The sequence below is a fragment of the Mytilus trossulus genome, chromosome 14 (genome assembly GCF_036588685.1).
Source record: "Mytilus trossulus isolate FHL-02 chromosome 14, PNRI_Mtr1.1.1.hap1, whole genome shotgun sequence".
Taxonomy (NCBI): Eukaryota; Metazoa; Mollusca; class Bivalvia; order Mytilida; family Mytilidae; genus Mytilus; species Mytilus trossulus.
In genome coordinates, this window is record NC_086386.1 from 51,768,062 (window position 1) to 51,794,488 (window position 26,427).

The 26,427-nt window shown below is 32.5% G+C and overlaps 2 protein-coding genes across 3 annotated transcripts; one reads left to right on the plus strand and one right to left on the minus strand.

Moving 5' to 3' along the window:
- Positions 1–375: 375 nt before the first annotated feature.
- On the minus strand, positions 376–8,982 carry LOC134696500 (uncharacterized). 2 transcript variants are annotated; one of them, XM_063558332.1, is made up of 5 exons: positions 8,821–8,975; positions 6,986–7,059; positions 4,548–4,603; positions 2,109–2,150; positions 376–786 (listed from the first exon to the last, which is right to left on the minus strand). In XM_063558332.1, the coding sequence occupies exons 2-5, from the start codon at positions 6,991–6,993 to the stop codon at positions 530–532; spliced, it is 363 nt and encodes a 120-aa protein (XP_063414402.1). In that variant the 5' UTR covers positions 6,994–7,059; positions 8,821–8,975; the 3' UTR covers positions 376–529. The 2 variants fall into 2 exon arrangements, with proteins under 2 accessions (XP_063414402.1, XP_063414403.1); XM_063558333.1 differs by lacking the exons at positions 376–786; positions 2,109–2,150; positions 4,548–4,603 and adding an exon at positions 5,461–5,743 and having other exon boundaries at positions 8,821–8,982.
- Positions 8,983–12,120: 3,138 nt separating this feature from the next.
- On the plus strand, positions 12,121–26,275 carry LOC134696543 (uncharacterized). Its single transcript, XM_063558392.1, has 10 exons — positions 12,121–12,184; positions 14,582–14,634; positions 15,699–15,879; positions 16,171–16,485; positions 16,787–16,853; positions 17,945–18,009; positions 19,622–19,684; positions 20,622–20,684; positions 22,002–22,097; positions 23,328–26,275. The coding sequence occupies exons 2-10, from the start codon at positions 14,611–14,613 to the stop codon at positions 25,811–25,813; spliced, it is 3,360 nt and encodes a 1,119-aa protein (XP_063414462.1). The 5' UTR covers positions 12,121–12,184; positions 14,582–14,610; the 3' UTR covers positions 25,814–26,275.
- The last annotated feature ends 152 nt before the right edge of the window (positions 26,276–26,427 follow it).

The following is a 26,427-nucleotide window of genomic DNA, read 5'->3' on the forward strand; positions in this document are numbered from 1 at the left end:
AATACAAATCTGAGAAGACTCATAGTTAGTGACAGCTAGTTTAAAGCCAATTCCAAGAGGTGTCTCATTGGCAACCATACCACATCTTCTATATACATGTATGTATGTATCCTTGAATCGTAATTAATCTTAACATTTATTAATGACCCTTTGATTAATGCTAATATTATTGATGATTTAAGGAAACAGATTTAAGGACTGCTTGGTAGTCAGGAGATCTATAACTTTAACCAACGTGATGGATTTTGCAGGATGCCACATCAAAACAAGCAAATAAGAAAACCATATTGCTTGCAATGCAATCATAGGACTGGTGTAAACAGTTCGAGAATTATAGCGTATTATGTTTATTATTAGATAAGAATCAGTCTCGGATTATGTTAAAAAAAAATATTCAATCAATTAGTAAAATAATTAAAATATTTAAAAGCAAATCAAAATTGGATTCCTCAAATCTACACACAGACACAGGAAAAACTATAATATAGGTGTCTTCTAATTGCCAAAATATAACTTGCAACGTTTATTACTACTCCCCGTCGAAATTAATCATGTATTTCTCATTTATATCAGCATACATGCTCTCTCTATTGTCTTTCACATTTTTATTTTTACATTTTAATGTTTGTCCTTTTTTACTCCTCTTTGCATGTTCCCTGGCAATGTTAATCGGTTTTCGTCTACGGACTGCTCCCCTGTTCTTTACTAGTATTGCACAGATGACAATTACAATGCTTCCAGCGGCAACACAAGCAATGAAGATAATAACATTACTGTTACCATTTTCTAGAAATTATAAACATATATGTATATATTTGTTTATCTATTATAATAATATGAAATTTATAGATTTTAAAAAAGTAAAAAAAAAAACTGTCTATATATCAATCTGGTAATTTATAATATGGCAAAATTCATAGCCGGACATAATTTTCAAAGCGGATTTTATATTATTATAGTTGAGATTTAATCAAAACAATGCCTATATACATAGGCACTTGTCTCAGGAAAGTGTTATATTAAGGTATATAGGATTTTTTTCTTCTTAGACAAGTGCCTGTGGTATATACGCAATAATCACATGATTCAGGTATAGCTGAATAGTATTTATTGAATCAATTGATGATCCGAAGGAGTTTTACTTATTCTCGAGCGCTGAAGTCTTCCTATGCATCATTTAGGACAAAATACTTTCATCAATCCAAGACATGTGGTTTTGTTTTGTTTTTAGCAAAATTTAATAAAAAAAACATTGCTACCTGCACCTCATCAGTAATAGATTAGTTTTTACAAATAAGGTTTTACTAATACGTGATTTGTGCGAAGTGCTCCTTTGAAGGAGGAATGTTCTGAACCAGAACAGAACAAAAAAGAACAGAACAGATTCCGTAAGAGGAATATGAACATTTTGTAAAATCAGTAATGAAGACAAATTGAATATGCTTGCACTCTTTTTGTGTTTATGCTGTAAGGAAGTAAGCTACATTCGATTGACAAAACAGCAGACATAAAAGAGGAACGAAAGATACCAGAGGAACATTCAAACTCAGTAAATCAGAAATAAACTTCCAACGCCATGGCTAAAAATGAAAATGACAAACAGACAAACAATAGTACACAGTGACATGACACAACAAAGAAAACTTAAGAATAAATAACACGAACCAAACTAAAAACTAAGTGTGATATCAGGTGCTCCGGAAGGGTAAGCACATCCTGATCCACATGTGGTTACCGTCGTGTTGCTTATGAAATAACAGATCATAACAAATCCGGTAAATAGACTAATTCGGTAGGTCACATTCATGAAAGAGAAGAGGATTGTATAGTTACGACGTAATTAAGGAACATATCCGATAACATTTGTGAAACGATTATTCCATAACGGTCAACCAACTCGTGATGGCGTCTGTAAAATTTTCTAAGGGATGATAAGATGTATCTCACAGGAGACTACAGAGAGAAAATTCGTAACAAGGACATAGTTTGGCATTTATATTTCTCATATGAAATGGAAACTCTTTGTTTTTTATGTGTAAACATGGTTCACAGACATGAAGTTTGTTTGATTTAACATGTTGAATCAATTACACAAATAGTTATCGTACCTGCAGTTTGACCGCCAGCAGTTGGAATTACCACTGTCTTGTCTGAAAAAAAATACATGTACATGTAGTATTTATTTTCAATATTTTATAACATAGATACAGGAAGATGTGGTGTGAGTGCCAATGAGAGCTATCCATCCAAATAACAATTTAAAAAAGTAAACCATTACAGGTCGATGTACGGTCTTCAACACGGAGCCTTGGCTCACACCGAACAACAAGCTATAAAGGGCCCCAACATTACAAGTGTAAAACCATTCAAACGGGAAAACCAACGGTCTAATGCATTGAACACATGATTACTTTTACTACCTAGAAACTACATTATTATATACAGAACTTATAATTCAAAAGAGAATGTATAAATGGTGAGGTTTTATATCATACTATTGATATTTTTTTTCTAATACTAGTAATCTTATTGAAACAAAAGGTTCTTAATAACTAAACGCGAACTTACAGTCTAAAGGATTACTAATTTATAAAACAATGTTTTGTTTGTTAAATGCCTCACGAATTGTTTTGAGGATTTACACAGGTGTACTAAATGTACTATTTATGATGTCCCTGTTTTAAAGTTTTTATGAAGTTATTCAACCGATCAAAATGTAAAGTGTATTATTTTGTGTTTGTCAACAGGTTGTGTAACTGCAAACTTCTTTTACAAGGCATGATACAATAGTTTATTATATATAAAAATGAAGACGTGTATTATTTCCAATGAGACAACTATCCACAAAAGACCAAAATGACACAAACATAAACAACTATAGGTAACCGTACTGTCTGCAACAATATATGTATTTTTCTGTTCCTTTGATTTGATTTTCTTTCTGTTTTCTCTATCTTTTATATACATGTATAAATTCAAACTCAAATATCTGTATTCCTAATCAAAGGGCCCATAAAGAGCATATACATGTATCAACAAAAATCACAAATTACATACAGGATCCACACAAACAACACATGCATTAGAGCATTCATACTGATTGCTAATAATTGAATATGATTTAGAAAAATTATAAAATATGTACATAATAGGAGAAAGTCAGTACAAAGAGGAATAACTGCATTTATTTATCTTAGCTTTTTTCTCTGTTTTTCCAGTCTAATCGGGAATTTGTTATTTTCTAGGTATATACTAAAATCTGTATTAAAAACTCAATCTGCATTTGTTTTATCCAGAAAAAAGATGTTTTCTAAATGTATGTGTTTTTTTCAGATTTGAAAACTTTTGAAATTTAATTTTGTAGGAATTCTAATCGTTGTGGGCTTTATAGAGGGCACTCTAAAACATCCTGCAGTAATATTTAGTGTTCGTGTATGTCTCCCATTTTCCATTCTCAAACTGGGGTTCCTCAGTAAAAAATGTGTAACGGTTCTTCTGCTCTCTTTTTTTTTTTATATCTTTCGTAATTGAAAGCAAATTTTAAAATATGCGCTTAGTTATCAAAGATCTTTTGAATAGTTATTTTGTATGGGTAGTCATGTCTTAAGAAAGTTCTTCTAAAGATTTTTTTTCAAATACAATTTAAATTAAGTTTGTTGCAGATAGTAGGTTAATGTCCAGTTTTTCACTGTAAAACAGTATAGAATAATACCATGAGTTACATGTATAAGAAACTCATCATAGATACCAGGACTAAATTTAGTATATACACCATACGCGCGTTTCGTCTACAAAAGACTCATCAGATATTTGACTGGTTACTGCTAGATTTATCAACAGATTAGATGGAAATTGCCCAAGCCTTTACCAGTGCAAACATATTTTGTTTAACAAATCTAAATATACAGGATACCTGCCGAGTTCTGAAAGGACTGCTATGTTTGTGCAGAGTTTAGTAACACACAGAACTTGTCGGCCGCTATTAGAGAACCTCCCAATTGTATGTATCAATTTGGTCAAGTCCTGAAGATGCATGAAATATTTGCAACTGGACATTTATCAAACACCTATCAATTAATCAATCAGATCTGAGAGGATTCATGAACAAAGTTTCAAAAGAGTGGCGATATAAAGGGACATGTTTTAGAAATCTTATTATTAATTTTTGATTTTTACCTTTCCCTACAGCATGGACAATGCCGATTTAATGGTGAATTGATAATTGATGTGACATAGTCGTAAAGCCAAATATATGGAAAACATTGTGGAAAATGAAAGAATAGGAGCCGATGTCACTATATTACCATGTATGTGCCTTGTACACGACGAACATAAGAAATACGGGAACCTCACAAACATATAGAGCGGAAACCCAGTAGTTAATGTTTTTGTAATAATCTTTACTTTTTCTGTGTTATAAGCTTTTAAAACATTCAAATCCAAATCCGTGGGGAAGTTTATTTGAATGGAGTTACATGTATATTTATTTGCAATGACATTATCGTTAAACTATATTCATGCATTATACGCTTTTCGTAATCACTTACATGTAGAACTACTGTCAAAAGCGTCTAGAGGAATGCACCCCTTCTCATTATCACACCTGCATGGGAAAAGAAAAAAATTAAAATGCAACAAATTGTCCGTGCGTTTACAAATGGATACCTGCAACAGATAATGTAATATACATGTAGGTCAGTTTTATCTGTTGATTAATATCCGTTTTATGCTTTGTGTTTTTGTCATTTCTAATTATTTGGTGAGTGTTTCTTGAACAACTCAAGCAGGTACCGTAGTGCCCGAAATCGTCGTCCTAGTTTGAGCGTTTTGATAAATTGACTCATTGTTGTAATTAGACTGCTGTCAATATTTATATGTATTTCGTATATCGTGGCGGTCATTTTTTTTATTGTCAGAGGAAGCCGGAGTTCCTTGAGAAAATCAGTGATCATCGGTAGGAAAAGTGACAACTATTGTAAATTGAAATAGGAGTCGATCGTACCTGCCACGTGGGTATTCAAACTCACAATGTATGTGTTAACCGCTATTGATACAGTCGTTTGACAACACCGTGGCCCCGTTGAGCGTATTGATATCAGTAGCATTGTGTTAGAATTTGGCCATACAGCAACTGATGCTGGTATGGAACAAGTCTTCATAGATACAATGTGCCACCAAGGCCGATAGCCGGTTCGCCAGATTTATTATGATTGATATTTGTTGTCCTGCTATCGACAATTTTAAAATAAAAATGCAGGTATAGTGAATAACTGAAGTAACAAAGTTAATAACGTGTATAATCCCCATTTATAGTGTTCCCTCTTACGTACGCGACGTGACAGAACTGTCTCCCTGTTCTAAAGTACGTACAAACAATAAAACATATGTGATACAGATGTATTGTTCAATTATTATAGAATAAATATATATATTATAATGTTTGAACATTGTATGTGTCTCTCTTATTTCCTGATTAACAAAGATCAGAAACAAAAATAGCTTGCTTTACGGATATTTCCAATTGATATAGTTCAATCCTAACCTATATACAATGTATATATATAATGTATTTTGATTTAATTTCCGATCTACTTTAAGTTAATATCATATAAATTTATGTTAAAATTGTCTTGAGACCTTTCCGTGCTGTTACATCTGCATGTCTCTGCGCATTTTCTACCATATCGTTCGCCCATGCACTTTGTACAGTTGTCTCCTCTCGAAATATGACCAATCGGACATTCTGAAGGAAGTATTAAAATTTAAAGATATTATTTTCATTGATGTCGTGAAAATATAAAAGCAAATTAAACAAAAAATAAAAGGGTAATTTTATTTATTAGTAATGTTTCAATTTGATATGTACGTCAGAAACAAAGTCTTGTTCGTTTGTTTGATTGATTGTTGGTTGCTAAACGTCCAGTGGTAAATAGTTCATGCATATTCAGGAAGATAACAAGTTCACAATAAAAACAATAAGTAGGTTGATACAATAGAGGCCATCTGGGAAGATGGTCGGGGCAATTTGGACTGCCACTGGAAAATGAGGGTATATTGGATATGGACAGAAATTTTGCCTTGCAACAGGCCACCTACGGACCCCCCAAAGTGTTGTTACAAGGGTTCTTAACGTGCAAAGAGCGTGACACTCTCTTTACACGAGGCATCGGATTTAACGTCCCCCTTCTGACCGGACGTAACTGCGAACTTGATACATCCCGCAAAGTCAAACGGATGCCATACTTCAGCACGTGTTTTACTGCCGGTCAGGAGAAGACCAAGTGACCATATTTCTATACCCCAGTCACCCTTGGGGTGTAAGTCTTGTTCGTATAATGTTCAAGGCTATTCTTTTAAAAATGCATTTTGTTTTAAACTTTTACAGTTTTCCTCATCACGACACTAAATAGAGCACAAATTATTACATGCTAGAAATGATTGAATACAACATCTTCAACTAATTAAACAATGGTAGATATGTAGTAAGGAATGGACTTCTGGATACTTACAAGCAAAAATAAATGTCTTAGAGAACGACCACTGTTTTTTTTTTGGGGGGGGGGGGGGGGGGGGGGGGGGTAGGGAGAGGAGTATGTTCCCTAATAAGATTTGAAAAATATGACATGACTTCAAATTTCCTCCATACTTTATACATTTGCTGTGTTAAATATTAAAAACAAATAATCTGATTAATAGCGTTGAAACACTAAATAAAAATGTTCTGACTTAGAAATACAAAATCCCATACATGTAATCACCCTTTCAAATTAAATTGTTGTTCCCTTATAAAATGTGGTGTGTGCATTTAATTTAAATGACACGTGTACATGCTTTTATTCATGAAATACAACTTTGAAATTACAAGTATATTAGAGAAAGATGACGTTTGTTTTATGCCTGATTAAATAAAGGTATAAATATAATTTTATGTAGTACATGTTTGTGAATTTATATGTATTTTCCCCCTAGTACACTTTAAACTTACTGACACATCTTTCATCTATTTGGTAATAATTATTGCAGCAATGTCGCACTGTTACATTTATGCCTCTTTCTTCGCTGAATTTAAGAGATATATGGATTAGTCATAAATATTGTATTGGTATAGTTATAAAACACAATAGATTTTAACACAAACCATAGCCAAGCTCCCCCTCCTCCTTTATGTATAAAATTCACGCATACGGCAACACCGAAGCATCTTCAGCAAAGCATGATCATGAATAACAAACTGAAATTAAAGTGCCGCACAAAGAGAAAAACAAAGCAAAAACGGATCTTTTTAAAATTCTTTATCGAGTGACTGCACCATTGTAATAATATAATATTGCTAGGACTTTACATCACAGGAACTATGTTAGGAATTATCCAACAAGTTTTAACGTTAAGCAAAATTTCAAATTCTTCTATACTGGAAAATTGTTATAAATATTTGATTTTTTGGCAAATTGAGGCCTTTCATTTCAAGAAACTTTTGAGATTCTAGTACTTGAAATGTGTTTTTACATTATTTGTAATCTCATGTTTCTTCATTCTCTGAGAAATAGATAAGTATCCATTACAGTAAAAGAGAGGCAAACGGACATTTAAAAAAGTCGGAAATCATCTGACAACGACTTCACAAAAAAATAAGAGAACGAAGACAAAGTACATTTTGTAGTTTATAATATTATAGACTATATTAAATGGAAACGCTAAAATTGCTTTTGTAGCATATACCTCTTTCTCTCGCTCTTCGATACTTTTTGAAAAGTATATATTTTATTTCAAAATTAAAAGCCGAAGTACATGTATGAAGAGATTAAATGTTAAAATCTACTTTAAACAGGTACTGCGGCTTAGCTTTAAAATTGAATAAGAATTTGATAATTCTTGTCAATAAATATATTTATGCATACACAAATACCAAAAAAACTACTATTCATATCGTTTTATTCTTTTTGTTATTTTCAGTGATTATTGATATCAACATTCATTTCATACATATTGATACTCTTCCAAACTTAAAAACGGAAACACGTCTCGTTATTTCGGCCCCAAATCAACACAGACTATCCATAGACCATGATCGGTGTAGTATTTATTAATAATCAATTTGAAGACATATGTTGAGGAAAACTAGTGTCGTCTTTATAAACAACTGGTCAACAATGACAAAGTCTAAATGTTACCGTATAACAAGCATTACAAGATATCCACAAAACAAAATTTGAAACCGTTCTAACGAGAAATCAGTGTCCTGTCAAATGTTCAAATAATCATACATCAAAACAAAATATAATTGCAGACAGAAGTTACAATTTAAACCATGACTTACATTTTAAAAAAAACTGCATATGCATATAGTCTTTCTGTACTTACAATCGGTGTGCAGGTTGATAACGATAACTTATACGTAAAACAAAATTCTCCCAAAAATGAACATTAATTATAATTTGCATACAAATGCGTGACTTTTTTTATTTGTAAATGTAGACTAAAGAAAAATAATCTGATCAATATCGTTGAAAAACTTAATAAAAAAAATCTTCTGACTCACCCCGCCCTCTTTCCCAATGTGTGTGGGTTTTTTTTAATGAAAAACAAACATGTCTTTATGATAAATTACACCCAAAGACGTTGAGAGGGTTGCATTTTACCAAAGAGTTGATAAGGATAAAACATAGTCTCGTATGTACTAAAAGAAAAAAATAAACATCGGTTAATAATTTATATCTAAATTATAATTCGTATGCACATGATACTAAACCATGAACCATCAAGATTTCAGTTATAGTACTTCGATCATTCTACAGTCTTGTACTCAAAAGTATGACATACCTCTTTGGTTTTTTACAAATTCCTTTACCATAAGGAATTATACCTTTAGCATGAACAGTAGTAAAAATAATGAATATGCTTTTAAGTAATAATATCCATGCCATAATTTAACATGTTATGCCGAAAAAAATAAATACAAAAACAATACAAAATTCAAGGAAATGAAAAATAGAATACTTGTGAATCATTGGACCAAAGTAAGGAAATAACTTTATGTTATATGAATATAGGTATAAGTGTACTTAAATAAAGTCGAATACTTCCGGTTATTAGCTTCGTATGTCGTGAAAACTAAATAGTTTGAACTTATTTTGTCACAAGTGACCTATGAAACCACTTAAGGTGGTATGGGAGTCTAAAATAAAAATGATAGAATTTGTTCATACTTTGCCAAAATGTAGTATCTATGGATACATGTTAAAAAATATTATAAAAATGATAGGTCACCGTGCATTTTTTCAAGCTACGGGTCGTGACAAAATGACACATGTTGTATGGATTATACAGGAAAAAACACCATTTTGTGAATAGAAACTAAACGAAATGATAGAATTGTAAAATAAATTAGAAAAATATAGCTTTCAAACAATGCTTTGATAATATCAAAAGAAAAGATAGGGTCACCGTGCGTTTTTTCCGGCTAAAATACAAAGTAGGAAAATTCCATGAACAATCCAACAGAAAATGCACTGTTTTAGAGTTACCTCCCCTTAAAATGACAATTTCAAAATATTTAAAAACAACCAAAAATAATCCACACTTGTACATATATTTATATTTATAAGTTATATTCTTATAAATTGGATCTTTTAAATGTAAAAACACATGAAATATCTGCATTCTTGCATCAAATTTTGCTAATTTGATAGAAAATATGGACCTTAGCTTCTCTGTTTTTTACAATCCAAGATGGCGAAAGACACCCATACCACCTTAATATATTATATGTTTTACAAAGCAGAAAAAAACGTTTGAAAAAATACAGTGGCTGTTTTGTTGGCACTGATTACAATATCTAAATTCAAGCCAGCACCATAGCATATTTCTATTTAAATAGAAATGACTATTCTAACGGCACCAGTAGTCATGGTAGTATGGTTAATTTGTTATTTTGCTGGTTCCTTGTGAAGAACTATGAAAATGTGCACTGTCAACATAAAAGAATCAAATAATTACTGATATACCAGTAGAAAATAGCTAACAATATTTGAGACACATACATGTACAATCCTGTAATAACATTAATTTTATCAGTCAAAGTGTAAATAACTATTTACAGCCATTCATCACAATTGAAAAAAAACCAAATAAAAATATTGAGCATCTATTTGTTGCAATGAAAATTAATTATACCCAAGTATATACATGTAGTTGAACTTATTTCTAAAATCTGACATCCTAATGGTACATGTCTGCATCCGAATGAAATCTCAATTTGTTTACCTAAAATTGAGAATGGAAATTGGGAATGTGTCAAAGAGACAACAACACGACCATAGAGCAGACAACAACCGAAGGCTTCCAATGGGTCTTCAATGCAGAGAGTAGCTCCCGCACCCGAGGAGTCCTTCAGATGTATGTTTTAAAATCAAAAGTTAAAAATCTCACTTCATCATATTTTTTTTAAAACATTTTACCATATAACAAAGTCAATCACATCGCTTTAAAAATAGAAACAGTTTAAATTAAACTAGCTTTTGAAGTAAAAGTCACTTGTTTGAATTGCATATGTGTAAACAAAATAGTTGGCTTCCACTTGCCTAAGCTAGCAAGGTATATGTGACATATTTTCTATTTTTCCAGCTCTGACAACAATATCAACAGCATATTGCTATAGTGCCGGTAAAATAACCTATTTCTATGGAAATACGCTATTTGGCCCTCTTGAATTAAGATATTTTAATCAGTTAAAATTTCAGTTAACAAATACATCACGATATTTTAGATTGCTGTTAATAGTATTTAAGTTTCAAATTAAGTAATACGCTATGAATGAAAAGACATGAAATACCGACGAATAACACATTATAATAACAAAATTGACAAAAAGAAATATTGACCAAACACATACTCCGCCATCTTTGGATATACGTCACTGCAGTTACGGATATCATATTTACCACAGTGAGTAAAATATAAACAAACAATTGCGTTCTTGTAACCTTTAGTAAACTACTTTTGACTGGTTATGATGGTAATAACAAGTTTGTTATGACTAAGATTCCAACTATTGCTCGAGGCGAAACCGAGGTCAATATAAAAACTAAAGCATCAAAGGGACAACAAACATGCTATTAAACTAATAATTGGTCATTACGTGTTTTATTACAAGTATACCGAACGAAACAACTTTTTAAAAAGTCGATCTGCAGCCATACACCCTTAGGAAAAATAAAAATAGCCACAAGATGAATTATCGATGTTGTTTTTGTCCTCGTTATATTTGTCTAAATTTTCATTATTGCTATCACTATTAAGACCATGCAGGAATCCGTGTGTCAAAATCGACGCTCATATGATAAACACTAGTACATGATTACTCTGATTCAATCTCATAAAAAGACGCCGTGACGAAAGACCCATGCATAATTCTCATTTGTGTCAGTTCTCAAAATATGTGTCTCATATATATTGTCTTTTTCTTTTTTAATTGATATCCTGACGACTCGCCCTCTTTAATGATATGAGATATTTTCCCGCTGAGATAATCTCACGGTCAGAGATAATCTCACGGTCAGAGATAATCTCACGGTCAGAGATCATAATCTCACGGTCAATAACCGATAACCGATAAGATTATTCCCTGATTTTTTTATTAATAAAAACAATCATGTAGTGCTACATGATTTCGTTTTCGTTTTCATACTTCATAATGATTTTTCGGAAATCTCAACGTCATGAATTTGCACTTTAAGTTGACCCTGTCGTATCATATGTTTCTATTTTTAAGAAATATTTTAAGTGTTTTATTTTTAAATCATACTTTCAAAAAGTGTCTAAGTAAATAGTTTAGGTTCACACATTCCTCTTTATATATATATATATACATTTGTAGGTCACGACTGATTTAAATTCAATAAAATTGCGTCTGTTTGTGTGCAGTAAACATACATTGCAGTGCTATAATTTGAGTATAAATAAAAACATGAGACGGATTATATTAAACGATGCACTACATGTCATATCAATTCATTATCTCAAATAGATAACGAAAGTAAAAAAAAAGGTGTTGTACGTAAATTATTTTACTTACATAGAGAACCCACATTTAGAGCCTCAATAATGTGACACATATATATAGGTAAACAAACGACCATTTTAGTTAGGCAGTTCGATTTTATTATTTATATATTGATAACTAAAGGTAAGTTTTTGGTATCTATATAGTTTTTTGTGACCTTAGCATAGGGTTACAACTTTCTATATTTGTATGACAAAAATGAAAAATCATATGTAATTATCAATTTATTACTAGGTAATTGGTGCAATGTGTGTACACATATTCATGCATATGTATGCATAGGATATACTGTATAATAAGCAAGAGGGCGTTTAAGAACGATTGGAAGAAGGTGTTCTAATTAATCTACAATGAGTTTTGGGTTAATTTAAATAATATGGAAAGAAAGTCTTTTCGAAATTTGATCTATATTAAGGTTGCATAAATCGTGATAAAGTCTATAGATATCCAATTACATACATAACGGACTTATTTTACGACCTAGACGGAGAAGAATGCATTATTTTTATATACGTATACACACGCATGTAGAATTTTCTACATTTAGGTTCATATGTAAGCAAAGAGGTTGCGTCATTATATGATTGCGAATGTGTTTTAAATAGGAATAAGTTAAACAGAAAGCGAAAGTACAAATAAATTCCCAGATCACAATTTCATGATCTTACATGTTCTTTTGATCAAAATAAAAAAATAAATAATATGATTTCTCAAAACTTTTGTGTGGTGTTGACACAAACTATTTGAGTATGCAACAGCTATTTGCCACTGTACGTAATTAAGAAATCAATAGCAAAATACATGTACATGTATGTCTCCCAACTGAATGAACGTTGCCGACACATGCATTTAATGTACAACTCTCTTTTCATATTAGAATAATATGAAACTGTGTTATACCATTTGACGATGTATAATAGTTTTAGTTTATGTGCAATCTGTTGGATTATTGATATCATTGATAGTACGAAAATACAACTAAATTTTCGTTATCATTTTAGTTAAATGACAAATATGACTGATAATTTCACAAAGACCAAGCAAGCTAACTGCAGAACTATTTTTTTTCTAACTGCGTAAAATAATAAAGTTCTTTTCCTTTTACCAAGGTTTCATGAATTGGTAAAAAAATGAAAGATTTGAAAATTATTTGAAAGTGTTCAATTGGAAATCTGACTTCACAAGCTAAAATCTGAGACAGTTGAGACTAAAAATGAAAGTATGATAAGGCCGTATTCATTTGATATTAGATCTGTCTGTCTGTCTGTCTGTCCAGGGAGGTAGGCACACAGGCAAATAAGTCTTTCACACTTTTTCCTTCAGGCTTGAGGGAAAAAGCTACGCCGTATTTGGCACAACATTTTTCAACTTTTGATCTTCAGTGCTGTACAACTTTGTACTTTTATTCACTTTCGATCTTTTATATCTGGGCGTCACTGGTGAGTCTTGTATTGACGAGACGCGTGTTTGACGTATTGAATTCTAAACCTGATTCTTTTTGTTATCTATTAATCATGTGTTTCTTTGTCTAATATGTTCTCCTATTTATTTGTATTGTAGTCCTGTAATATTATGTTGTACTTTCAATGTTATATTTAACTTGGTCATTAAAGTGCGAGGTTTGGCATGCCACAAAACCAGGTTCAACCCATCATTTTTATTCCCCTTTAAAAATGTCCTATACCAAGTCAGGAAGATGGCTATTGTTATATTATTGTTCGTTTCTGTGTGTTTTGCATTTTAATGTTGTGTCGTTTTTTTTTTTTTACATTTTTATTATTTTTGAGATATTAAGATAAGACGTGGCACGGTACTTGTTTATCCCAAATTCATGTATTTGGTTTAGATGTTATATGTGTTATTCTCGTGGGATTTTGTCTGATGCTTGGTCCGTTTCTGTGTGTGTTGCGTTTCGGTGTTGTGTCGTTGTTCTCCTCTTATATTTAATGCGTTTCCCTCGGTTTTAGTTTGTGAACCCGATTTAGTTCTTTGTCCATGGATTTATGAGTTTTGAACAGCGGTATACTACTGTTGCCTTTATTGAGGATATTGGTTTGATATTTGGTATATTGATCTATCATAACAAGTGACAGATCAAGTTCGAATTTTGTTCTGGTCTGATTATTTTATACAGACCACTCAAATAAACAGTTTTCCGCATTTATTTTATTTGGTCATGCTTAAAGCTTTTTGATTTGAAAATTGGTTCGGTCTTCAACGATGTGAAAAAAAAGTTCTGTATAATCTGCTTTAAGATCATTATGGCTCGACATGAAAAATGTATGACCTGGTACAGACAGAACAAGAATGTGGCCAGTTAAACACGTTTGCTAGCGACAAATACTCCCTTTAACATGTGACAGTGGTGTTACAATACAACATAAGAACAAACTATACTATTGCAAGATCAGAGAGTCAAAGATTGTATGTACTTCAAACAATCTTTGGAGTTTTTTTTACTAAATGTTAAAATAGGGATTACATATGTCCTTGGCTTATATCATATTCTTTTATTTTCAGCTTTCATAATGATTTAACAAAACTTCAACATGTATCTATTCAGCCTTTGCTTGGTAAGTTGTTACACTTAGGGTTGATAAGGACAATTGTGGTTTATTGAAACTATAGTAAGGATCAACTCAATCTGAAGTCCGCCATAGAATTATGCTTTACTGTTCATTGTTGATAAGTTCTTATATGAACTGCGAAAAATATATTTGTCAGCTCAAACTCTCCGAAACTTTTCGAAGAATGAACTATTCAAATTGTAGTTCGGAAGGTTTTTCACTATTATATTTGTTCTTTTGATGAAAATATTCCCGTCTTATATCATATACTGGTCTCAAGCTAGCGACAAATAAGCCAGCCACAATTAAGGTATTTTCCAAAGTTTTTATGTAAGATTAGATATGATACGAAATAGCTAACATGTATAAAGTCCATGAGGTACGAAATGGTAGATGCATTTGGCCCGTAGGGTACGAAATGAATATTATTATGGGTACGAAATGGTAAATGTTGGGTACGAAATGACAAATTTGGGTACAACATGGAAGAGGTACGAACTGGTCAAGGTACGAAATGGCTTGCTTCCAGATAAAGAAATACATAAAATAGCTACTCAGGTTTGTCTTTGTGCAAATTTATTGAATCTGTTGTTGCAACTAGGAATGATTGTTAATATATTTCAATTGACGTTCCACGGAATTGTAGTGTGTGGTTTTAATAAATACATGATCACTCGGTCGTGTTTTTAATATTTTGTTTTGTCTACCTCAGGAATATATTACCTTAACTGTATTTGGCAAAACTTTTAGGATATGTTGTCCTCCATGCTCTTTAGATTCGTACATTGTTTGGCCTTTGTAACATTTGATTCGTGCGTCAATGATGAGTCTTTAGTAGACGAAACGCGTTTGGTGCAAATAAACAAAATCAATCCTGGTATATATGATGAGTTGATTTACTAATTGTTTGTTAGGTTGAAACATCTACCTGTTCATTGCTTATTTTTTTAGGCTTGTTCTTTAACCATGTCTTACATACTTAACATGAATCAAAGAACATGAGATGCTGAAGGCTCTGTACGCCATTCGTGCATCCGACATAACACTATACAACATGTTTTTTTCTTCAGATAATATCATTGTGGAAGCTATCTGAATCTGGTTTCAGCTTTCATTGTCCTGTTCAGTCGCACTGGAAACATATAGCAGAAAAGCGTTGTGGCTCTGTGGACAGTTACTTCTGCTTGTTTAATAGGAACGAACATTATTTTACTGAATTTTGTAGAAAAACGTCAGATTTCGAAGCACCAGGTAAGCTTTCTCGTTTGCTCATTATATTCATGTATATTATAGAATACAAATGTATATAAAAATTTTTTTTTATATCAAATATAAATGCAATCTTTCATAAGTCGTACCGAAATTCTTTAAAATATACCATGCTTAATAATATTGATATCTCATATCTACATGTATTCTCAAATGATATGTCAGGTTAACACTTTTATAATAACACATTGTTGGCAATGGCAATAGGATAATTAAATTTGTATGTTTGGTTTAACCTGCCTTTTGCTACTTTCTAGTTTTTGTATTTGATAGGACAACAGCTTATAGTTGCTGGATCATCTAATGGAACATTGCAAGGCGCTGATTGTAACAGTGAGTTCTACCAGCCTTTCAAATTCCTGCCTTCTGGAAACAGTCGATGTGTTTATGAGAAATCTTACTGCAGTGGGGAGGGACAAGTCGTTTATAGTAATGGTACATTGGAAAATGATAGATCCTGCCGCTGTGATTATACGAGAGGATATGATTTCGTAAATAAACGAAAACGCCGATGTTATTGTGTACCATCCGAGGAAGATTGTTCCTGTCATCTGAAGATATGTCCACCTAACTACATTTTATCACCAGGTATAATAGTACATGAAAGGACATTTTCTGTAAAATACTTTGACAGACTTTGCAAATAATGCTGACATTTGCTTTTAAATCCGTTTATAAAAATATCCTTTTTCTATTTTTAAATGTTAAAGGAATTATAACGGAAAATATTTGCGAAAGGTTCATTTTTCGATCTTAAAGTATTAGAACATTGAATCAATCACGAATAGTATAATTCATAGTGACACATTTCGACGTGTGCAGTCTTGTTTTAAATGTGATAAGTAACAACTTGGATACATATTAATTCATTTTAATTTAACATATTTAGATTATGAGTGTCTTAATGAGAATGAGTGGAAACCTAGCTTTCACTGTGAATCACTATTTCCGGTCGTGTGAGTAAAATAATCTTGTAGTATAATTAAAGATAATCATAATAGCTTATCAAGGTATCAATGATATAAAACCGTGACGTCACATAAGAGTAAATGTGTTATATCAACGTTATCAGTTCTGAAATAAATTGTTTTCCCTAATCTAAAAAATCTTCCAAGCATATTTGCTAATGAAATGATTTACTAAACTTTATACAGTTTAGTTTATACATGCATAGTGACATAAAAAAAAGTCTTTGACAATGCCAGTTAAGAGAATACAACAATACTTGCCTCCTTTTTTGTTTGTTTTAATATACAATTTTCTAAGCTCACACAAGACGTAATTACTATAATTTGGAGAAAAAATGTATGTAGATAAACAATGAAACATGGCACGTGTCTATTCAAACCATAACATATTTGATCATTCAACTGCGGAAGTCAGGTAATATGGACCTTGCTGTTTTATTGTATTAGTCAATATGAAATATTGTTCATTCAGCAGCTACCACAACCCCAGAAAACTAGCAAATGACGACAACTAAATGTGGGTAGGTCTACTTGGTATTGGGGATGTCTCACATTTTACAATATAATATAAAAAAGAAGATGTGGTATGCTTGCCAATGAGACAAATATCCACAAAAGACCAAAATGACACAAACATTAACAACTATAGGTCACCGTACGGCCTTCAACAATGAGCAAAGCCCATACCGCTTAGTCAGCTATGAAAGGCCCCGATAAGACAATGTAAAACAATTCAAACGAAAAAACTAAAAGCCTTATTTATGTAAAAAAAATGAACGAAAAACAAATATTTAACACATAAACAAACTACAACCACTGAATTACAGGCTTCTGACTTGGAACAGGCACATACATAAATAATGTGGCAGGGTTAAACATGTAAGCGGGATCCCAACCCCCCAACCCCTAACCTGGGACAGTGGTAAAACAGTACAACATAAGAACGAACTATAAAAATCAGTTGAAAAAGGCTTCACTCATCAGATAGACAAAAATAAAAGTGTACGTGGCCGGGTACTTATAAATCCCGTTTACTATTATATTGTGCATACATTCTATATTTGTATCCTCTTTCTCAGGTTGACCAAGAATCCAGAAATTCCATTATGGACTGACAATTCCTCGTTGAAGGCTCATGTAATAGGTATGTCGATCGTATATGAAGGGGCATTACATAAGTATCGGTAAATTCCGAATCACCTATTTGACTTATTCTCATATTTGATTTAGAACATAAAAAAAATCTAAATTGAACTGTCACAGTGTCTCTTTAATAAGCTCGAATGTTTCACTGGCACGTGAATATTTCTTCAGCAATGTTTCTTCAGACTGTCAATCAAGTCAGAGGTTAAACGTACTATAAAACGTAGGTTTAATCCAACATTTGACTATACCAAGTAAATTAGATTATAGTTTGTATGCCCAATTTATGAGCTTTATGCGTTCTGGTCTGTGCATCCGTTCGTCAGTTCGTCGGTCCGTTCGTTCGTTCGTCCGTCTGTCCCGTTTCAGGTTAGAGTTTTTAGTCTAGTAGTAGGTAGTTTTTGAGGAAGTTGAAGTCCAATCAACTTGAAACTTAGTAAACATTTTCCCTATAATATAATCTTTTTTCAATTTGTATGTCAAATTAGAGATTTTACCCCATTTTCACGGTACATTGAACATAGAAAATGATAGTGCGGATGGATCATCCGTGTATTTGGTACACATTCTTGTTTGTCCATATATTTGTAGTTAAAAGGGTTTTAGCTTTTAATTTAGCCATTTAATAAACGACTGTCCGTTTTGAATGTCATTTGATTTGAAGTCTAGAGTATTTCAAAATAAATCAATGTTGAACTCCGCTGAAGTACTTCCATTATTCATTATTCAAAATTCAGAAATTAATAATGAAATAGTTCATTATTCAGTATTCAACGTTGAAAGATGTATAATGAATAATGAAATAGTTGATATTTCTGTATTCAAGTTGAAAAGTGAATACTGAAGTTATGAAAGAATTTTTTTTTGACTGTGACACTATATATCCCGTATTTCAGAATTCGTCGTTTTCAATAATCTTATAAAAATTCAAATTAATATACATTTTTGTAATAAAAAACAAAACACTCTGTGAAATAATGATCTTTATCTATTCAGTTAGTTTCGGAGGATAAACTAGTGGGTTTTCCTAACTATTTTTAACAGAAATTTCCTTGTTTCAATATATGAAATACCTGAATACCAAACATATATAAAATTTGAAATACTATACACTGTCATGTATATTGTCTTTTTTTTATTTTCACAAGACCTTTGCTATTCTTGTAATGCTGCACTCCTTCAGCACCAAATTATAGATATACCTTATACCTCATTCGAAAGCTTATCACTAGAGGAACACAAGTAATATAATTAATATGTTCCGCAACGTCTATTAGAGAAGTTACAGAGGACCATAATGTCGAGATTGTCGTGAACATTTAGAAATAGCTTTTTTGAATAATAATGAAATGGACTGCTTCGACCTGTCAGCACTGAATTACAGGAAACGTTATACACAATTTGAACGCCTACAGAATAAAATGGTTGTTAACCTTTGTCCCGCAATAAAAGGGGTTACGGATGACTTTAATGCCAAAATACGCGTGAAAATGAAGAAATAGTCAATTTTGAATAATGAATAGGATATTTTGAATAATGGAATGGACTGCTGCGACCCTCACAAATAAAAATATCAGCTTAATTTCGACTTATTGCAACCATTATTTTTTTAGCTAATGGAAAGTCTGCGGGTGCTGCAGTTCTCGTAGTTTTTATGCTGATTTTATCCTTACCAAGTAAGTTTTGTCTTTATAAAAAAAATCAGAATTTTCATACCTATAAATAGATTTGTGGCAGCGAAAGCGTAATCTAATTTTACACAGTTTTATCATATGTCAAAAGCTACTTTTAATACATCGTATCTAGTATATCTATGTTTTTGAAACGTACATTAAGACTGGCATACAGATTTTGACCTGGGAAATATCGTCCTGTGGTTCAGCGACTGTTTCAAACATATGTATCGTCTTTATATTACGTGACATGCTCATTTATAATTGTTTGTGAAAGGACATGTTATTTTTTTATATTCACAGCAAAGTCGGCATGTCCCTCATGATAGGTCAAATATATTACAAATTTATATACTGTTGTTGTTTCACTGATAATTTATCAAGTTTAAGTCCGATTCTCGTGTAAAATGACCCCTTAGGATGACTGGGGAACATACATTTTTTGTAAATACGGCAATTCATGGTCTTCTTCTGGCCACAGAAAAAAACCCTTGCCGAAGTTTTGTCATCTGTTGGCTGTGCTGAATGTACAAATAGGCAGTCACGTTCGATAAGATTGAAGATGTACAAGCTGATACCGCTAGAAAAGAGAGTTCCACGCTCTCTGTACGTAAGGACCATTTGCAAAAGCTGTTTGATAGGTCTTACGATAAGCTGTTGCAAGGCAAACTTTCTGTTTCCATCAAAAAGACCCACATTTGTAACAGTCGACGTGTCAAGAGTTTGATTCGGTCATATCAAAGGACGACTATAATCTAATGCATTACGTATTTGACTAAAACATAGTTTTTAATATAAAAAAAGAAGATGTGGTATGCTTGCCAATGAGAAAACTCTCCAAAGGAGACCAAAATGACACAGACATTAACAACAAATGCATGTTTTTTTTTAATTTTAGTTGATTTATTTCCATTCTCAATCTCATCTTGTATATTTTCAGTTATAGTTTTGGTATTGCCTATCATAGAAGATTGTTTATACAGAATGAAACTCAAACGCAAAGGTTTGTTTTTTTATTAAAAATAATGCAACATGTGTCAATGTATATATCTCATTAATAGGAATACAGCACACGTTTTTATATGATGGGAGGCTTAATGAATACCCGTTTGTGTCTTTCGACTCTATTCTTGTAGTTTGATATCATTCAACTTGCTAAAGCTTATGAAAAAAAAATGTTGAAAATGATAGATTACACCTGGTTTAAAAACCTCTCCCGTATATGAAAGTCGCATCCAATACCATTACTGACAACGATTTGTTGATATAACAAACAGACATAATAGGTAATCATGTTTCAAATACTGTAGGGGTAAACTAGCAACAGAAACCCCCCAAAACTAGGGATTCTCTCTGGTGTTCCGGAAGGGAAGGCAGATCCTGACCAACAAGCGCGGCACCCGTCGCGTTGCTCACGTTAATACACATCCGGGAAATAGGCTAACTAGGTAGGTCACATTCGTAAAAGGGGGGCGGGATTGAAGTTACAAAATAAGGAACATATCTGATATTATATGTGAAACGGATATTCCACAACGGTTAAACAGCCCCTGATGGCGTCCGTAAAATTTACAAAGAGATAACTACAACTTCACCATGTTGAACTCCTGGTCTTAAATATGAAAAGTCACAATTGGGAAGATGAAATCATTTGATACTAAACAATGACAGAATATTTATTAAAATAATTGATGCTTTATTTCAGTTAATTGTATTTTCGTATCAAACCTTAAATAAACGAAATAGTATTGATGTAATTTGTATGTCCCATTTATGGGCATAATGTGTTCTGGTTTGTCCGTTGTACGGTTCGTCCGTCTGTCCCGCTTCAGGTTAAAGTTTTTGTTCGAGGTTAAAACTTTTGGTCGGGGCAGTTTTTGATGAAATTGAAATCCACTCAACTTAACACTTAGTAAACATGTTCCTTAATATATGATCTTTTTAATTGTAATGCCAAATTAGAGATTTTCTCACATTTTCACGGTCCACTGAACATAGAAAATTAAATGCGGATGTGGCATACGTGTAATGGGGACACATTCTTGTTTACAAAGCAATAGCTTTGGAGATGTAGTTGAACGAAATAGGCTCCAAAAGCAGTTAGTTCGATTAATGTTTAGCTATATAGATAACAAAGGGGTCATGGTGGAGATCCTGAAAAGTCTTATTGTTACAAGCTATGAGGAATTGGTAATTCATTACAGCTTTTTGTGAACAAAATCTTTATTTGAAATGACGAATATCTTGCATACAAACTTAAGGGTCTTGCCAAACGTATATAGAATAAGTCTTGTTATGTATATTTTATTTTATTTTGTAGAGGCTGAAGAGAAAACTGATTTAGAAAAGCAGGAGTTAAAGGGCAAAATATGCCAACTTGAAGAAAGTATAGGAAAGACTCCAGATTATGTATTAGGTAAAATATCCTTGCACCAGATTGTAAATGCATTTTTAGCTCACCTGGCCTGAAGGGCTAAGTGAGCTTTTCTCATCACTTGGCGTCCGTCGTCCGTCTTCGTTAACTTTTACAAAAATCTTCTCCTCTGAAACTACTGGGCCAAATTTCACCAAACTTTGCCACAATCATCATTGGGTTATCTTGTTATAAAAATGTGTCCGGTGGCCCGGCAAACCAACCAAGATGGCCGCCATGGCTTCAAATAGAACATAGGGGTCAAATGCAGTCTTTGGCTTATAACTCAAAGGCGAAAGCATTTAGAACAAATCTGACATGGGGGTGAAATTGTTTATCAGGTCAAAATCTATTTGGCTTGAAATTTTTAGATGAATCGGACATTCCGTTGTTAGGTTTCTGCCCCTGAATTGGTAATTTTAAAGAAATTTTGCTGTTTCTGGTTATTATTTTGGATATTATTATAGATAGAGATAAACTGTAAACAGCATAAAAGTTCAGCAAAGTAAGATTTACAAATAAGTCAACATGACCAAAATGGTCAGTTTGACCCCTTAGGGAGTTATTGCCCTTTATAGTCAATGTTTAACAATTCTTCGTAAATCTTAGTAATCTTTTAGAAAATTCTTCTCCTGAAACAACTAGGCCAAATTAAACCAAACTTGGCCACAATCATCATTTGTGCATCTAGTTTAAAAAATGTTCCTCATAACTCGGCCAACCAACCAAGATGGCCGCCATAGCTAGAAATAGAACATAGGGGCACACTGCATTTTTTGGCTTATAGCTCAAAAACCAAAGCATTTAGAGCAAATCTGACAGCGAGTGAAATTGTTGATCAGGTCAAGATTTATCTGCCTTAGACATTTCAGATGATTCGGATAGCCGGTTGTTAGGTTTGCACCTAATTGGTAATTTTAAGGACATTTTGTTGTTTTTGGTTATTATCTTGAATATTAAACATCAATGATATACAGCAAAGTAAGACCTGAAAATAAGTCAACATGACCAAAATGTTCAATTAACCCCTAAGGAATCGCTATAAATACTAAAATTTACAAAACTTTGCATATTATGATACATACGTCTATATAAATACAGTGTACATATCTAAATGTATTTTACAAATTGAAAATGGGTTATATCAATTTTCCCTTCGGATATGTTGTATTCCACAATAATTACATTTTATTCATATCACTCTTCTAAGCATGTAATCTATTTTTATTACAGAATGGCGAAAGGAAAGACTTTCACATTGGTCCAAAGTACTTGTAAAATTTGTTGTAACAAGAGCTGCTCAATTTGTATATCAGCGCATTCAGACAGAAAAGCTTGTTGCTATTGTTGGACCGACAGGGACAGGAAAATCCGCTTGTGCTTATCACACAGCATTTAGATTGATGAGCGAATATGAGTACACAATAATTCCGGCACAGAAGCCATCCGACTTAACTCAGTATTATTTACCAGGTACAAATCAAGTATTCATCATTGATGATTTTATCGGAAAATATGAATTTGACGAGACGGAAGCAGTTTTGTGGGATAAAGAAGGACCATTGATTCATAAGATTTTAAGTAACAACGATAAGACCAAAGTAATACTAACGTGTAGAAAGTCTATTTGGCTTCCTGAAGTATGCGAACGCTTTGGATTATCAGCTTCCGTATGCGATATACATACAGATGAGTTGAGACTTACTCTATCGGAAAAACGGACCATATGTGAGGCATATCTTGATAAAGTTGACATTCAATATATAAACGACAAAATAATAATGATGTATCCTTTTCTGCCCTCGTTATGCTCGATCTTTTCATCACAAAACGTTTGTACCGTAGAAAACTTTTTTACATTACCTGTTCAATTCATAGAACAGGAAATTAATAATTACAAACTGAAATCATCAGTTCGTTATATCTCTTTAGCTGTGCTTGCTATCAAACAAACAATTACTAAACATTTATCTCATGTTAATATTGAAAATGAAGAGTTGATAAAAAACTTATTCCTGGAATCTGGATCTCAAATTCTTCCATCAAAAAGACTTATTGTCAGTCAACTCGAGGCTTTGACAGATACATACGTAAAGGTTGATAATGACTTTTTCGAATATATCCACGAAACTATGCAAGCTTTAGTTCTTTATTGCATTGCAAACACATGTATAAACTCAGTACTAAATTACAGTAAGAGCGATGTGATTAAGAATCAAGTAAGATTGACATGCATTGAGGCCGATCAGACTATTCCTGTAATTAAAATTACACCAGAACATGAAGAGGCTTATTTTTCCCGTCTTGCAAGGGACCTTTTTGAAGGCAAGTTTGTGGATGTTTTTGGAAATACTCAAAGTGCTTTTCCAGTATTCAGACAGAAACTTTTGGAGTTCTTAACAAACAGTAAAACGAGAGAAAACATGATAATGAATGCTGACGGTTTAACTGTTCTTCATGTTGTTTCTTCGTTAGGTTATGAAGATTATGTTTCTGATTTTATGAACTTTGACAACGGAATGATTCATCAAACCGATGCAAAGGGAAATATACCGCTGCATTTAGCATCCTTGAACGGTCATCTTAATATAGTTAAAATGCTTGTTGAAAATGACCCAAATGTGCACTTTTTGAACAACGACAGATTATCGCCTTTTTTCTACGCATGTGAAAATAATTTAATTCCCGTTGTGAAGTATTTTATCAACTTACCGAACGATGTTGCCAAGATCAACGAAACGTATATGATTAGAGAACACAAAAGTGTTCTTCACATAGCCTGTATGAAAGGTTTCACCGAAATAACAACAGTACTTCTGAATCATCATGCTACATTTGATATAAAAGATAAAGGTGAATTAACACCTTTACATTTGTCATGCTTAGAGGGACAGTATAATACAGCTTCGTTGTTATTAAAAGCTGGAGCCAATGTTAATGCATTGGACAAACTAGAAAGGACTCCTGTGTATTATGCATGCACAAGGGATTATAAAGATATTGTGAGCCTTCTAATTCAAAATAAGGCAGATATAAATAAAAGCTTATTAAACGGTTCTACACCTTTGCATGCAGCTTGTGAGAAAGATTGTATAGACATTGTTAATATTTTATTACAAAATGGTTCAAAAGTAGAGGCACAAGAGAAAAGTGGGACGACTCCTCTTCATTTAGCATGTAGAAACGGAAATGAACATATCGTTAAATTGTTAATTAGAAAAGGAGCTTTGGTTGATTCGAAAACAAATAGGGATAAGATGAGACCCTTTCATGAAGCATGCAGACACGGGCATCGTAATGTTATAGATATTCTTATAGAGAATAATGTCAAATACGACAAGGAAAACGAGAAGGGATGGACAGGCCTTTTTTACAGTTGTGAAAATGGATGCAATGATATAGTTAAGATGATACTGAATCTTAAATCTGATGTAAATCATACTGATAAAGACGGAGTTACCGCTCTCCATTTGGCTTGCATGAACAATCACAAAGACGTTGTAAATACATTGGTTGAGAAAAAGGCAAAAGTAAATGTAACCGACGTTGATGGTGAAACACCTCTTTACAAAGCGTGCGTCAATGGTAACATTGAAATAGTTAAGATATTGCTCATTTATGATGCACATGTGAAGACATCGGGACTTTCACCTATAGCTATTGCAAAGGAAAATGGGTTCAGTGACATTGTTGCCCTATTGAACAACGTAAAGATCTGATCAAAATCGACGAGTATTGAAACAGATGTCAGTCAGCTTTAGATATATGTTCACTTGATCTTTATTTGACACAAGTTTGATTTCAAAATATCACATTAAGAATTAAAGAAATTTGTCCAGTTATAATGAAAAAATAAGACTGAAATGTTCACAAAACAATAATAAGTATTCTTTGAAATTATTTACTGGATCGATTCTTACAATTGTTGTATTTATAATTCTAACAAATCATTTGAATATAATTTAGATGTCTAGCTATATGATGCTAAATTTGTTTTTCAATTTTGTTAATATATTTTGTTATTATCTTGCATGAGATCGAAATGTTATTTGGAGTAAATATCAATATCAAATCTTTCCAACGTTGAATATAATGGAATGGAAGTACATTTAAAAGACAACATGTAACAATGTATAGTTTACATGTATATACTCGATGTCAATCTATGAATCGATTCTATAATAAAGACAATCATACACTCCGATTTGCACATATATTTCATTATACTATAACATGTATAACAAAATAGCATGAGAATATGCCATTCAAAAACTTCTGTCTTAGAAAAACGCACATAACAGATAGTAAAAAAACAAAGACAAAAGCAAACATT

Coding starts and splice junctions, on each gene's coding strand:
- LOC134696500 (XM_063558332.1), bottom strand. Junction 2,151..4,547: donor TTTTGACAGTAGTTCTACAT/GTAAGTGATTAC, acceptor ATTTTTTTTCAG/ACAAGACAGTGGTAATTCCA. Junction 787..2,108: donor TGCTGGCGGTCAAACTGCAG/GTACGATAACTA, acceptor TATAATTTCTAG/AAAATGGTAACAGTAATGTT.
- LOC134696543 (XM_063558392.1), top strand. CDS start 14,611: ATGTATCTATTCAGCCTTTGCTTG. Junction 19,685..20,621: donor GCTGATTTTATCCTTACCAA/GTAAGTTTTGTC, acceptor GTATATTTTCAG/TTATAGTTTTGGTATTGCCT. Junction 20,685..22,001: donor AATGAAACTCAAACGCAAAG/GTTTGTTTTTTT, acceptor TTTATTTTGTAG/AGGCTGAAGAGAAAACTGAT.